The following is a 15,177-nucleotide window of genomic DNA, read 5'->3' on the forward strand; positions in this document are numbered from 1 at the left end:
TATCATAGAAGGAGGGAAGAAAAATTTCCTGTGATCTATGGAATTTAGTACATACTTTGGGCAAGTAGGAAGGGTCTGTTTTCAGGACAATTCTATCTGGATATACAGACATAAATGGTGGATCTATCGATAATGCCTGTATGTCACTTACTCTTCTAGCTGACACCAAAGCAACAAGGAGAGCTGTCTTGATGGAGACATGTTTTATGTGAGCTGAATGTAGTGGCTCAAAGGGGTGGTCTGTTAGAGCTTCGAGGACCAAATTAACATCCCAAGGTGGTACATGGGGAATTTGGACTGTTTCTGATCTTTGGCAAGCTGCGATAAATCTAGCTACCCACCTGTCACCTGCAATATCGTGACCATATAAAGCACCAAGCGCAGAAATGTGTACTTTTAAGGTACTGACTGCCAGACCTAAATCGCGTCCTTTTTGAAGAAATTCTAGAATCATAGGGATATGAATTTTGTTTGATAGTGCTGTTGGGTAGAGGTTTAAAAATTTTTTTCCACACTCTCACATAAATGGATGTGGTGGATTTCTTCCTACTCAGTAGCAGAGTGTCAATTACTTTGTTAGAGAACCCTCTCATTTTTAGCAGCTGCCTCTCAAATGCCAGGCTGTCAACCGCAGACCCTTCACCTGAGGGTGGTTGAAGGGGCCTTGAGAGAGAAGATCCTGATCCTTCGGAAGGATCCATGGGTCTGAGATTGACATGGCTCTCAGCCAGGAAAACCATGGCCTCTTGGGCCAAAATGGAGCTATTAAGATCACATGAGCTCTGTCTTCCCTTATCTTCCTGATTACCGTTGGAAGAAGTATTAGAGGGGGAAAGGCATATGCTTTCTGGAATGTCCATGGGACTTGCAGAGCATCGAAGATATCTGGATTGTCGGATCGGAACAATGAAGCGAACCTTTTGACTTGTCTGTTGCGTCTCGTCGCAAAAAGGTCTATCTCGGGAGTGCCCCATTTTTTGACTCATTAAAAAGATACGTCGGCTGAGAACCCACTCTCCTTGGCGAAGAGTGTGGCGGCTGAGGAAATCCGCTCTTGGATTGTCGACTCCTCTTACGTGCAGTGCTGACAAGGATAGAAGGTGCTCCTCTGCTATGGATAGAATGTTGCCAGTTATAAACATGAGAGCTTCTGATCTCGTTCCCCCTTGGTGATTTAAGTATGCCACCGCTGTCATGTTGTCTGAAAGGATTCTTGTATGCTTTCCGTGTAGCTGTGGAAGAAATTTACATATGGCATAATAGATAGCCTTCAGTTCTTTTTTATTAGAAGAATCGTTCGATTCTTCAAGAGACCACAGACCTTGAGCTATTTGATCTCCTAAGTGTGCTCCCCAACCACTAGGACTGGCATCGGTAAAGATTGTTTTTGAAGGTTTAATCACCCAGGGAACCCCACTGGTAAAATGATTGTGATCTAACCACCAGGTAAGGGAATTTAACACGTCTGTTGGTAAAGATAATCTGCTATCTAATTGGCCTTGTAACCTCTCTTCTTGTTGCAGAATGTTGTACTGTAATTTTCTACTATGGTATTGAGCCCATGGGACAGCTGGGATACACGATGTGAAAGAACCCAGAAGGGACATCCCTTCTCTTAGGGAAATTAGGGGGTTATTAATCACCGATTGTACTTTGTTTATGATTGCTATTTGTTTAGAGTCAGGAAGAAAGCACCTCTGACTTGTAGAGTCTAGAATAAGGCCTAGGAATGTTTGTCGAGTTGTGGGGGATAATCTGGATTTTTCCCAGTTTACTAACCACCCTAATTCCTGCAGGGATGAAATTGTATCAAGTACTCGCTGATGGCATTGGGAAAAGGAGTTACCCACTATCAAAAGGTCATCTAAATATGGTATTACAAGTGTGTCTTTTAATCTCAAGTATGACATTACTTCCGACATTAATTTTGTGAAGACTCTCGGGGCTATCGACAGTCCAAAGGGCATTGCTGTATATTGATAATGCCTTACTTGACCTCCCATCATAACTGCCACCCGAAGATATTGCTGATGCTCAATGAAGATTGGTAGATGATAATACGCATCTTTAAGGTCAAGCACTGCCATAAAGCAATGGGGAAACAGAAGCTTAATAGTTGATCGTATAGATTCCATTTTAAAGGTTTGGTTTTCTAGAAAGACGTTTAGTCTTTTCAGGTTAATTATTGTTCTAAACGATCCGTCTGGTTTCGGAATCAAAAATAAAGGGGAATAAAAACCTCTTCCTCTTTGATGAAAAGGGACTTCCACTAGTACCCCTTTGGACAGGAGATTTATTATTTCTTGTTCCAAGGCCTCTTGTTGTGATTGAGACCTTAAGGAAGTCAATAGAAATGAGTCCGGAGGGACTCGGGCAAATTTCAATTTTAGACCCGTAGAAATGAGGCTAGTTGCCCACGGATTAGAAGTTATTGTCAGCCATTGTGACGAAAAGAAAGACAACCTACCACCAACGGGTAGATCTGTCCTAACGGGGTTTATCCTCAGGCTTAAATGGACGCTTTCCGAAGAACGCTCCTTTCTGTTTAAAGTCTTTATTAGCCCAGCGGTCTTGGTTTTTATAGTCCTTTTTCCTATTAAACATGGGCTTTCGGAACGCTCTCCTGTAGGATGGAAGATAAGTGTTATTGGGGAACCCCTTCTTCCTCTCACCTGCTTTAGTTAATATTTCGTCTAACTTAGTACCAAAAAGGTACTCACCCTGGCAGGGAAGACCGCATAACTTAGACTTTGTTTGGGGATCTCCTTTCCACCCCTTTAGCCATAAGGCTCGACGAGCCGCGTTAGTCAGACCTGCCGATTTGGCCGCTAGCCGTATGGAATCAGCTGAGGAATCCGCTAAAAAGGCTGTAGCTCCTCTAATTAACGGCAAGGAAGAGATTAATCTATCTCGGGAAAGGCCGCTTTTTAATCCTTCTTCTAAATCGTTCAACCAGACCAACATGGACCTGGCAGTGCATGTGGCTGATATAGCCGGCCTGAAGGCTCCAGTACAGGATTCCCATGCCCTCTTTAGGAGGGTATCGGCCTTCCGGTCAAGCGGGTCTTGCAAGGAACCGGAATCTTCCACGGGCAATAAAGATTTTCTAGAAGTGGAGGCCACTGCTGCATCCACCTTCGGGGCTTTTAACCATATGGAGAAATCTTCATCGTTAAAGGGATAGCGTCTTTTTGATGAAGACGGTAATCCTCTTTGTCCCTGGCTTTCCCACTCCTTTTTGACTACATTCTTTATTGCTGGAATCACAGGAAAAGAAGTTTTTTTCTTCTCTGACAGGCCTGCAAACATCACGTCCTGTGGAGTTTTAGGGGTTTTTGTTTCCTCAATACCCATGGTGTTACAAACTGATCTTACTAAATTATCAATACTATCTGTGGGAAAGCATGTATCTCTCTCATCATCTGAGGAAATGATCTTTTGGGAACCATCCGAATCTTCAATATCAGAGGACTGTTCAGACCTAGGGGAATTATATTTTCTCCTACTCTCGGGAATTTTATCCGAGCTTTGGAAGGCCCGCAATTCTTCTCTAATCATACTCCTAATATCTTCCGACCTTACTGAAGATTCCTCACGTAAGGTGGATTCGATGCAAGGTTGGCACAGTTTCTTTAAATAATTATCAGGGAGCGGCTGAGAGCATAACGCACATTGTATGTGTTTTGTTTTCCCCGTTCTTTTTGCCTAGGAAATATAGACAAAGAGGGGAAGTGTAATCAGCGTAAAAGGGCACAGACACACACTCACCCAGTGAGGTTGTTTTTTACAATACCGGCTGATGAGGAGGAGACGGAGGCACAGATGGAACTGACCGGCCCGACTTCTTTTCTCTGGCGCTTTTAGAAGAAGACCTGCGGCTGCTGCTTGTGCGGCTGACAGGTGTAATAGCGGTGACTTCAGATGAAGCCATCGCTGGGTCCTGTGGAGATGCCATGATGGACGCCGGAGGATCAGTGCCGGCGTCCTTTTCTAATGGGGGCCGCCATCTTGCTTCCTGCCGTACCCGGAAGTGACTGCTACATCCGGGTTGCGGCCATTCTGTATGCGCCTGCGCAGCCACCAGCATCAGCGCAGGCGCCGTTTCTCCTGAGTCACCCCGGAAGTTTGCGGTACTGCTTCCGGGGGATAATACACCGGACCCACGCTGCCTGCGCACCATCCGAGATGGCGCCGCAGGATCACCTTACCCCAGCGTTTCGGTCCCTGCAGGTCGGCTGGGTGAATTTTCGTGAGCCAGGCGACTCCCCGGACCTGGCCTCACGGTACCTGCCAGCAGAGGGGGGAAGCTACCATAGGACCCCCGACGCTGCTTCCAGCTTCTGGAGCCCTTGCCGTCCCATAAAGGTAAACCGCGCAAGCGGCATCCAGGCTGGGTATCCTCTTCTCTCCACGCGTCTCCCGTAGGAACAGGAAACCAACTGTGGGAGCGAGGGGGACCGCCCCTTTTATCTCTCCATAGGGTTTCCTGTTCCTAGGGGCGGATCCCCTCTCTCAAGTGGGTGCTGTCGTGGCGAAGAGAAAAAAGTATTTAGTCAGTCAGCAATAGTGCAAGTTCCACCACTTAAAGATGAGGAGGCGTCTGTAATTTACATCATAGGTAGACCTCAACTATGGGAGACAAACTGAGAAACAAAAATCCAGAAAATCACATTGTCTGTTTTTTTTTATCATTTTATTTGCATATTAGGGTGGAAAATAAGTATTTGGTCAGAAACAAAATTTCATCTCAATACTTTGTCATTGCCAACAAAGGATGTATTACAGAGGTCAAACGTTTTCTGTAAGTCTTCACAAGGTTGCCAACCACTGTTGTTGGTATGTTGGCCCATTCCTCCATGCAGATCTCCTCTAGAGCAGTGATGTTTTTGGCTTTTCGCTTGGCAACACGGACTTTCAAATCCCTCCAAAGGTTTTCTATAGGGTTGAGATCTGCATGGAGGAATGGGCCAACATACCAACAACAGTGTGTGGCAACCTTGTGAAGACTTACAGAAAACGTTTGACCTCTGTCATTGCCAACAAAGGATGTATTACAAAGTATTGAGATGAAATTTTGTTTCTGACCAAATACTTATTTTCCACCATAATATGCAAATAAAATGATAAAAAAACAGACTGTGATTTTCTGGATTTTTGTTTCTCAGTTTGTCTCCCATAGTTGAGGTCTACCTATGATGTAAATTACAGACGCCTCCTCATCTTTTTAAGTGGTGGAACTTGCACTATTGCTGACTGACTAAATACTTTTTTGCCCCACTTTATATCTATCTATATATATCATGTGCTTCTAACCGCGGTAGTCCTCTCAATCTCTGGAATATAACTGATACGTGGGAGAGGTGCCGCCCTTTTGTATCTGTAGGTTTCCTGTTCCTGAAGGGCGGATCCCCTCTCTCGTGGTGCTGTCATGGGAGTCCGAATAAATGTATGTTCAGTAAATGCACTCAATACTTAGTCAGGGCTCCTTCTGCATCAATTACTGCATCAATGTGGTGTGGCATGGAGGCGATCAGCCTGTGGCACTGCTGAGGCGTTATGGAAGCCCAAGGTTGCTTTGAACGCAGCCTTGAGCTTGTCTGCATTATTGGGTCTGGTGTCTCATCTCCCTCTTGACAACACCCCATAGATTCTCTATGAGGTTAAGGTCAGGCAAGTTTGCTGGCCAATTAAGCACAGTGATACGGTTTTTAAACCAAGTATTGGCACTTTTGGCAGTGTGGACAGGTGCCAAGTCCTGCTGGAGAAAGAAATTTCTATCTCCAAAAAGTTTGTCGGCAGAGGGAAGTACGAAGTGCTCTAAAATTTCCTGGTAGACGGCTGTGCTGACTTTGGTCTTGATAAGACACAGTGGCCCTACACCAGCAGATGGCATGGCTCCCCAAACCATCACCGATTGTGGAAACTTCACACTAGACCTCAAGCAGCTTGGATTGTGGCCTCTCCACTCTTCCTCCAGACTCTGCTTTTCATTTGGTAATCTAGGTCCCAAAGTTTACTTTCATCTGAAAAAAACCACCTTAGACCACTAAGCAACAGTACAGTTCTTCTCCTTGGCCCAGGTAAGACATCTGGCGTTGTCTATTGGTCATGAGTTGCTTGACACAAGGAATACGACACTTGTAGCCCATGTACTGGATTCGTCTGTGTGTGGTGGCTCTTGAAGCTATGACTCTTGCAGCAGTCCACTCCTTTTGAAACTCCCTCAAATTTTTGAATGGCTTTTTCTTAACCTTTTCCAGAAAGTGGTAATCCCAATTGCTTGTGTGCCTTTTTCTACCACATATTTTCCTTCCACTCAACTTTCCATTAATATGCTTGGATACAGCACTCTGAACAGCCAGCTTCTTTAACAATGAACTCTTATGGCTTACGCTCCTTGTGGAGTGTGACAATGACTGCCTTCTGGACATCTGTCAAGTCAGAAGTCTTCCCCATGATTGGGGAGGGTTCTGAAACAGATTAAGGAACCTTTTTAAATGCTTAGGAAACCTTTGCAGATGTTTGGTAATTATTCCAATTTACTGAGATAATGACTTGGGATTTCATTGGCTGTAAGCCATAATAATCAACATTAACAGAAAAACCCTTGAAATACATCACTGTTTGTAATGACTATGAGTTTCACTTTTTGTATTGAAGAACTGAAATAAATTGTTTGATAATATTTTAATTCTGTGAGAAGCACCTATACATATATTAATTTAAAATCACTTTCAATTTTGGAAAAACCTGTTTAAAAGAATAAGATTGGTTGGTTTTAAAGGGATTATAACTTTAGGACAGGCCATCACTTTACGCTTTGTTAAATGTGTGCAGATCTAGGAGAATTGACCTAAAGAGCTGCATTTAGGGCAATTTCACACCAGGTGTTCTCAGCATTTTTTTCTGCAGCAAAACCTGATGATCTCTTGGCAGGAAAGAAGCCAAAGAAAAAGAAAAAACAAAACAAGTGAGATTGGGGAAATAATCAGCCACATGGGATTGTGATGTCTTTAGGGATTCTAGACACCAAACCAACATATGGATACGTAGCTGGGCTTTAGTGTTCCAAAACATGCCTATAGCAAAAATCTGGATGTTTGTGAGCAACAGTTTTCAAGCTTTAGGGCTCATTTCCACTTGCGAGGAAAACGGACGAGTGCAATCTGATTAAAAAAAATAAATAAATTATATATATTTTGCACTCGCATAACAATCGCATACATTACATCCGTTTTTTTCGGTCCAGATTACGGACCGTTTTTTCTCTCGCAAGTGGAAATGAGCCCTTACTCTGTGTTGAGGCCTCTCATACAGCAAAATAGTGCATGCACAAGTAGTCATATGGCAGTAGCAGTACCCCTTGTTACAGAGTAAGGAACGGAGGTGTACTGAGCTTGTCTGCATCTAGGAATGGACATTGTCATTGGAGAGGGGTCACCAAATCTGGACAAGCAAGATTTTCTTTATGTACATAAACTTATACAAGGGTTAGTATAGGACTTATCAACCATCAAATTCTTCTGTGATAGTCAAACTGAAATACCTCACAGAATATCCCACTCCCAGAGGTTTCTTCTTATTTTTGCGGGGATCGCCCTGAGAATTTGTGCTGGACTGTTCTAGAAGACCTTCCTTCTTCTGTCTGGGAATTATGTTTATATCTCCATTTACACCTTTTCCTTTAAACGGAACATCAATCAGCCCTTGGCATTTGCTCAGAATGAAATCCCATGGGGTCGAATCATCAGAGGAGAAGAAGCCAAGTAGCTGTAGGAAAAGTGCTACAGAAACCTGGGCATCTCTGGCAGCATAAAACACCTGAAAAACAAAACAAAAAAATGTTAGAGGATCCTAGTTGACCAACTCGGCTGCAGTTTTAAGATGCTTAAAGTTTCTCACCCACACTGTTGAAAAGCTTAAAGGGAATCTGTCACCAGGTTTTTGCTACCCCATTAGAGCAACATAATGTAAGAGGTACAGACCCCGATAACAGCAATGTCATTGAGCTGCTTGCTGTCATTTTCATAAAAAAAAAATAAATAAATCACTGGTCTATTTGCTGCAGATCTAGCAGTGCTCTGAATGCCACTGTGCAAAGGCAAAAGACTGCTAATCTGTGGTGGGGTTATACCGAGCTCATGAATATGGAGAACTATACAGCGGCAAGTTAACTAGTCCTCTAGTGACAAACATCAGTTTTACCAGCAGGAAATCAAAATTACCCTATGCAGCCCAGTAAGGGACATGAATCAGTCTCTGCCTCTACATTATGCAGCTCTAAGATTAGATGACAATTCTGGTGACAGTCACATCAAAGGCAAGATGACAAAAAAAATAAATAAATAAAATAATTGATAGATGTATTATGCAAGGGGTATATAAACACATACCTGGTCCTGTGTGAATTCCTTGGCGTCCCAGTTACTGCAACGAAGCTGAAAAGATTTGGCCAGAGGATAGCACAGGATAGTTTCAGACAGCGATTTAAGACTCAGGCTGTTTTGAAAAATGTCCCTCCTGAAAATAAAAAGGTAAAATATAAAATAATTATATATATATATATTTTTTTTTTTTTAAGGGGTAAAACAAACAGAACTTTGTTTTGTCACAGTGTAGAAAGATTGCCAGTGACACCTGTTACTTAAAAACCTATTCTCACAGAGTGAGCCCTTTTAAGAGGCATGGATCAGGCTTGGTTTGAGTGTCCAGTTACTATGTGACTGTACCCACAAGCTGTCAGCATTCTCGGATTCCGGCGACGAAGGGCAGTCATTTGACTAAGTATGATTTACCGTATTTTTCGGACTACAAGACGCACTTTTTCCCCCCCATAAAAGGGGAAAATTGGGGGGTGCGTCTAATAGTCGCAATGCATGCTTACCGGCAGTGGTGTGGTGGCGGCGGCAGAGGTGCGGTATGGCGTGCACAGGGTCCCTTCCACCGGTCAGGTGATGCAGCGGCCCGGAATGCAATGTGAGCAGCAGAGCCGGGTTGATCACCGGTTTATTGGTGGTGGCGGCCATCTTCCCGAGGCCACGCGTGCGCAGATGGAGTGCTCTGCTTCACGGGGCTTCAGGAAAATGGCCGCGGGAGGCCGTGCGTGTGCAGATGGAGATCGTGGCGGCCATTTTCCTGAAGCTGAGTTTGCAGATTTAGATCTCGGCTTCAGGAAAATGGCCGCCGAGATCTCCATCTGCACACGCACGGCCTCGGGAAGATGGCCGCCGCCACCGATATTCAGCCCGGCTCTGCTGCTCACATTGCATTCCGGGCAGCTGCGTCACCTCACCGGTGGAAGGGACCCTGCGCACGCCATACCGCACCTCTGCCGCCGCCACACCACTGCTGGAACCCCCCCATGGACACCAGGCCGTGGCGTCACCCACCTAAGCAGGAAGGGACCCTGCGCAGGTGCACGCCTCACCGCATCACCCCACCTCTGCCGACACCATGCCTCCTGTGACCCTGCTCTGCCACCGCCAGCCCTCAGGTAAGATACTGTAAATTCGGACACTAAGACTGACCCCATCTTATAAAAAAAAAAAAAAATCTGCAATTTTCACCCCAAATTTGGGGTGCGCCTTATGGTCCGGTGCGTCTCATAGTCCGAAGAATACGGTACATACAGGCTAATACCAACTAGACCATCTAGTAGGAATGTGGCCATAAAGTCTGAAAATCACATGCTTGCTTATCACCAGAAAATCCTGACAGGCTGTGGCAACTGTAAGGCTTCAGAAGTCTGCAGTCAGACTACATACTCATAGCAAGTCTGGAAACCCCTTTAAGATCTTTCAGTGTTACATTATATACTGTATTTTGCAGACTAAGAGGCACTCTTCCTACAAACAGTGGAGGAAAATGGAGGGGGGGGGGGGGGTGCAACTCCTGTACCTGCTGCTGAAGAGAAATGAATACTCATTATATTAATCCCCTTTGGTAGCTGGCACACATATGCCAGGAAGCTGCAGCCAACACTGTGCCCACTATTGAAGCTCAGTGAATATTCACTGCTCTCCATACACACTCCAGGCGTGGGGAGCAGCAAGTATTCCAGCAGCTGTCCTTGGCTTGTAGGCAGGGTATGACATCACTGCCATGTGATGCTTAGAAGCATAAATCAGCTGTTGCCATCAGAACAGGACGCTGCGAGGGAGCGTAGGGAAGGCAAGCAGAATGGTTTGTGGGTTTTTTTATGTTTTTTTCTGAAAGGGGCCATGTATGCCAGGATGGGGATGAGGGAGACCATGCCTACCAGGATTGGGGATATTAGTACAGAACTGACCACATTTTGATTTCATTTTTTTTTCTCCTGTAGTTTCCTCCTCTAAAACCCAAGTGTGTCTTATGGTCCAGTGTGTCTCAATCTGAAAAATCTGGTAGTTTGTGTCTGAACAAAAGATACTTGCCACATTTAAATTGATAAAGTTATATACTAACTCCAGTTTGACTTAAGTTACCCTTATATTACTGTGGCATCATGAACTGTATGAGAAATATAGTTTTATTCTAATACCATGTACAGTAAATAACCAGTTATGTAACTGGCTAATCCCAATTTACACAATTGCTTGGATCAATAGTGAATACAAATCTGTAAAAGACACCTACCTATGTCTCATTGCAAGATAGCGTATGTCAACAATGCCCTTCACAGAGAGCCCATACTCATTCATCAATTTGGAGGCATCTTCCCAACAACCTACACCGACTTTCAGAACATTACTGGACGCCAGAAGAGCCACTAAGGTGTTGGGAATGTTGCAGCTAGTGCTGACCAAGCGAGGCAGACGGACCAGTACACAGAAGCCACTGTGGGAGGCCATCTGTAGCAGGGAAATCGGGTTTGCTCTCCCATCTACAGACACCTGAAAAATAAATAGATAAGATGAAGGGTCACAATGGGCCGTTAGCATAAGTTAATATTTGAGATTCATTCTAAGAAGCATACCACGTATTCATGTAGTACAGAGTTTCCATACAAAGCCAGTTACTACAGCTGAGCAAATCATCTCTAGAGGCAGTGTCCACATTTAGGTCTTTAACAAAAAAACACAACCACACACACACGTAGGGGCCTAGTAATCAGAAGAGGCACCAAGAATACCAGAATTTGAGGTCCAGCTGAAGGTCACACTGCCCTGAGAGAGCTGCCACAGTTTACATGTGAATTTTCAGACTAGAATCATTTAAGACTTTTTTGCTATACAATCCTGCAGAAGAGTCATCGCCAAGTTGGATAACCCCCTTTAAAAATAAGTTTAGTTTCATCTTCATAGATGGATATTGTCAGAGCGCTTTAACAAGCACTATTGCAATTTACTGCCATTAATATGACAGACCACTACTGCTATCACTCTCCAGAAGCAATAGGGATCGTAAATAGTGCACGTGTTCTGCTGCCTAGCAGGGGAGGTCGGTCTCCAAGGCACCAAGCCATAAACAATGTTAAGGGTGTTTTAGGGCATGACCAATTTCACTACCTGCAGAGAAAATAAACTCCCTTCCAGTCTCTATACTATGAGACTGAGTGCGCTGCAATCACTGCCAGCACTGAGAGCCTGCCCTCCACATACAGGCTGCCTAGTAGTGTGCAGGGAGTACAGCCACGGTCACCATAACTCCCTGTACCCAGATATGACTGGGAAAGAACCGCTGCAGGGAGGATACTGGTTAATTTTATCGCTGTAGCCACTACTGAGGTGAAGAAATCCTTCTTGTGGTTCTTGTGTAATCAGCGTTAGAAGTTTTCAGCTAATGAGATGCCTGTGCTTCTGGGCAGGACTGTAGGCAGAGTGATCTTCCTGCTCTAAACAAGAGAAACCATGGAGAGACCTGCCCACAGGCCGCCCTGAAGCACAAACATGTTCCTCATCATAGACACAGACTGTGCTTTGGGGCAGCCTGTGGGCAGTCTCTTCTTGGTTTCTCTGGCTTAGAGTAGGAAGATCAGACTGCCTACAGTCCCGCCCAGGAACACAAAAACCACAAGACTGATTTCTTCACGCCAGGTATCATTTTAATCAGTATAACACTGCCAACCTGACAGTCAAAATCCTGCAGACAGGTTCGCTTTTATGCATTTTACCATCAAATTAAGCCTATATCTGCAAGTAGGTAGTATTTCTGGGCATGAACGGCATTCAATATCTCAATAACGGCTGAAAGTTTTAATAAGCAGAAAATTGCTTGCATTTACAAGCACTTGCAGTACTCATTTACGAAGATTGGAATAATCCTTTAAAAGGGAGTGTCAGTAGGATCAACCCGACATCGGGTGTAACAGTATGCCGATGTTGGACTCCCCCTGTTTGTTGTGGGCTCTGGCGCCGAGTCTGCACCTTTCCGGGCTCATGTCAGCTGACATGTGCCTGCAACAGCCTCAGGTGGAATAGTGTTCCACTTGCGGCTGATAACTAGTTAAATGCTGCTGTCAATTTCTGACAGCGTCATTTAACGTGCTTTCCAGAAGCACATCACTAATCCTGCCCATGGGTGACCCCGTCACATGATCGTGGGTCACCGATGGTTTGTCATAGCTGGATTGCTATGAGAACCGGGTGGCGCTCATAGCAAGTGAGCATTTCTGCTACACAGGCGATGTGATCATCACCTGTGTGTAGAGGCAATTGAAGTAGTGCAGCTTCTAGTCTCCCATAGAGGCTATTGAAGCATGCAAAAGGTAAAAAAAAAAAAAAAAAAGCCCTGAAATGACCATACTAACCAAGATTTAAAATACAAAATTGTTATGGCTCTGGGAAGGGGAGCAGAAGAGGAATATGCAAAAATGAAAATACCTATGGTCGAAAGAGTTAAGGTGTCTATATTGTCATAGAAGATGAATAAAAGGACATCTTCCTAGTATTTAGATGAGTTGTTCGGGATCCATGGACTGAACACAGATCGCCAGAAAATCTGCCTCCAGAGCTCATTTTATATGAAAGCGATGTTACCAGGGTGAGACATGTAATGACTGACAGTCTACTCTCACTGCATAGTAAAGCAGAAATTAGCTTAGTCTCATCTCCAGCAGCACTTTTGTTCTCCAGGCACAGCTGATGGCACCATTACAACCAATACCTTCAGCTGATCTCATAGGCAGTGTTGGGGAGGGAAGAACAGAACACACACGGCTTAGGAGGGTTTGTCAAACTGACAGATTACCTTTAAAAGGAGGTATAGTAAAGGATAAAGTAACATCTTGAAATGGGCAGCATTCATCACATCAATTAACTTAACTTACATTTGCAGACATGCCTTCTCTGCTCACTTTACAGCAGTCACGTATCCCCTCAGTTGTGATCTGGCCACAAATCAGTTTTTCCAGTTTTCTGGAATAATGTGCCTTGTCTACGCATGCACCTTTCCAACTGCATACTGACATGCCAAGAAAAGGGACATCGCTGATGACAACGCCGACTACGAAGTTGGCCTAATTTGTCTAGATAACATGTGCCCAGTAAATGCAGCCAGATTACTACAGAGGGGTGGGGGAAAACTGCATGACTAATATAAAGTGGGCAAAGCAGGCACTATTAGAAATGAACTTGTAAGCAAGTCAAAGTTCACGTGCTGGGGAATTGAAGATAAATATTTTATACTCGAAAGTTTCAAAACTTTTAGATGTACGGTAGCAACAATGGCTAGGAGAGCCCAAACATCTGAAAACATACCCACTCGCAGTCCACCCCAAGTACTGGGTATTCGTCAAGGTCTCGCTGTAATGAAGGCCACACCGCCTCCCATTCTTCAGCCTTAGAGACTATTTTTATTGGAGCCTGCAGAAGTTTTTCCACAGAAAACACAGATCGTTCTCTTTCTAAAGATTGATGCACTTTCTGATCCGATCCATGGATCTCTGCGGCCAACGCAGTACACAAGTCTTTGTGGTCAACATTAGTACACAGCTGCTGCCTCCGGCGATTGATAAGCTTCCACAGAACAAGACATCCAACTGTAGTACCCACCAGAGAGGCGACACCAAGGGTTATACCTGCATGTCTGGGCATTCTGCTGCAAGACCTGGTAAAGAGTCAAGACAGAATTATGAAAACAGTGTCTCATTTTGCTTTTAAGTACAGACCAATCACAATTTTTGAAAAGTTGTATCTAAATCCAGTCCAACCGGGGGATGGGGGGGCGGTGTAAAGGAAAAAAAACAAAACATTTGATCCGGTATTTGGATCATATTCATCCATGCAAATCAATGGGCCCGTGGAAACCATAGAATGAAAGGGTTTTTCTCATTTATATAATTTATTTAGCTCCATTAACTACACAGCTCTTTACATTCCTTATCAGTGTGTCCTTTGAGTGTGGGAGAAAACCCACACAAGCACAAGGAGAATATACAGACTCTAGCAGGTGTCCTGCTGCCCTCCAAAAGAATCAGATCACACTCTAATCACAGTCTGATCAGTGTCACCCAATTCTCTGAGATGAGAGCATAGTCATCTGCACCTGCCCTTCGTCTCAGCTACTGCTCTCCTGTGCTTCAAACTTCATATAGGGGGGCGTGGCCTGGATGCTGCACATGTAGGCAGCAATTCCTGAGTGCTCCTGTGGAGAATCCTCCAAATCAACTGAAATCTTATCCATCTCGTGACATCCGTGCCTAAATCTATTGGTATTCTGTCAAGGTACCTTTAGAGCACTACCTGAGCCCTATATTTTGAATTTTGGTTCATTTTTGACTCTTTTGACCACTTGGATCATCAGGTCCCTTTGGGGCCTATTGCAAGGCCTATACAGGCCCACACAGATTACCATAAAGAATCAGGCCCAGACTGACCAGACAAGAGGAATATGCGACTGGGATTACCTATAAAGCTCCATCTGAGCCCTATTCTTTGAATTTTTGTTCTTTTTGACTCTTTTAACCACTTGGATCATCAGGACCCTCTGAGGCCTAATGCTAGGCCTATACAGGCCCACATAGAATACCATAAGGAATCTGACCCAGAGTGTCTATGCAAACGGAATCTGCGACTGGGATTCATATTGAAAACTAAATTTGGCCCTGGGTAGTTGGATACAGCTTATACTGAGATTTCTGTGGCTTATAGGGCCCACTAGAAGATCAGACCGGACCAACAGACCAAGACACAAAGGGACTATTTTCACTACTGATGAGGCTCTTTCTAAGGAATTAATATTGAAAGAGTGCCTCCCTGC

General features: G+C 44.4%; 1 protein-coding gene across 1 annotated transcript in view; it reads right to left on the reverse strand.

The window, feature by feature from the left end:
* LOC143798308 (exonuclease 3'-5' domain-containing protein 2-like) overlaps window positions 1–15,177 on the reverse strand; it is a 92,025-nt gene that overhangs the window by 68,013 nt on the left and 8,835 nt on the right. The window contains exons 2-5 of the mRNA XM_077281108.1: window positions 13,677–14,025; window positions 10,615–10,871; window positions 8,394–8,520; window positions 7,547–7,821 (exon numbers count right to left, since the gene is read on the reverse strand). Coding sequence (XP_077137223.1) covers window positions 7,547–7,821; window positions 8,394–8,520; window positions 10,615–10,871; window positions 13,677–14,012 — 995 coding nt within the window. The 5' untranslated portion in view covers window positions 14,013–14,025. The remainder of the gene's footprint in view (window positions 1–7,546; window positions 7,822–8,393; window positions 8,521–10,614; window positions 10,872–13,676; window positions 14,026–15,177) is intronic.

This window comes from Ranitomeya variabilis, chromosome 1, assembly GCF_051348905.1.
Source record: "Ranitomeya variabilis isolate aRanVar5 chromosome 1, aRanVar5.hap1, whole genome shotgun sequence".
Taxonomy (NCBI): domain Eukaryota; kingdom Metazoa; phylum Chordata; class Amphibia; order Anura; family Dendrobatidae; genus Ranitomeya; species Ranitomeya variabilis.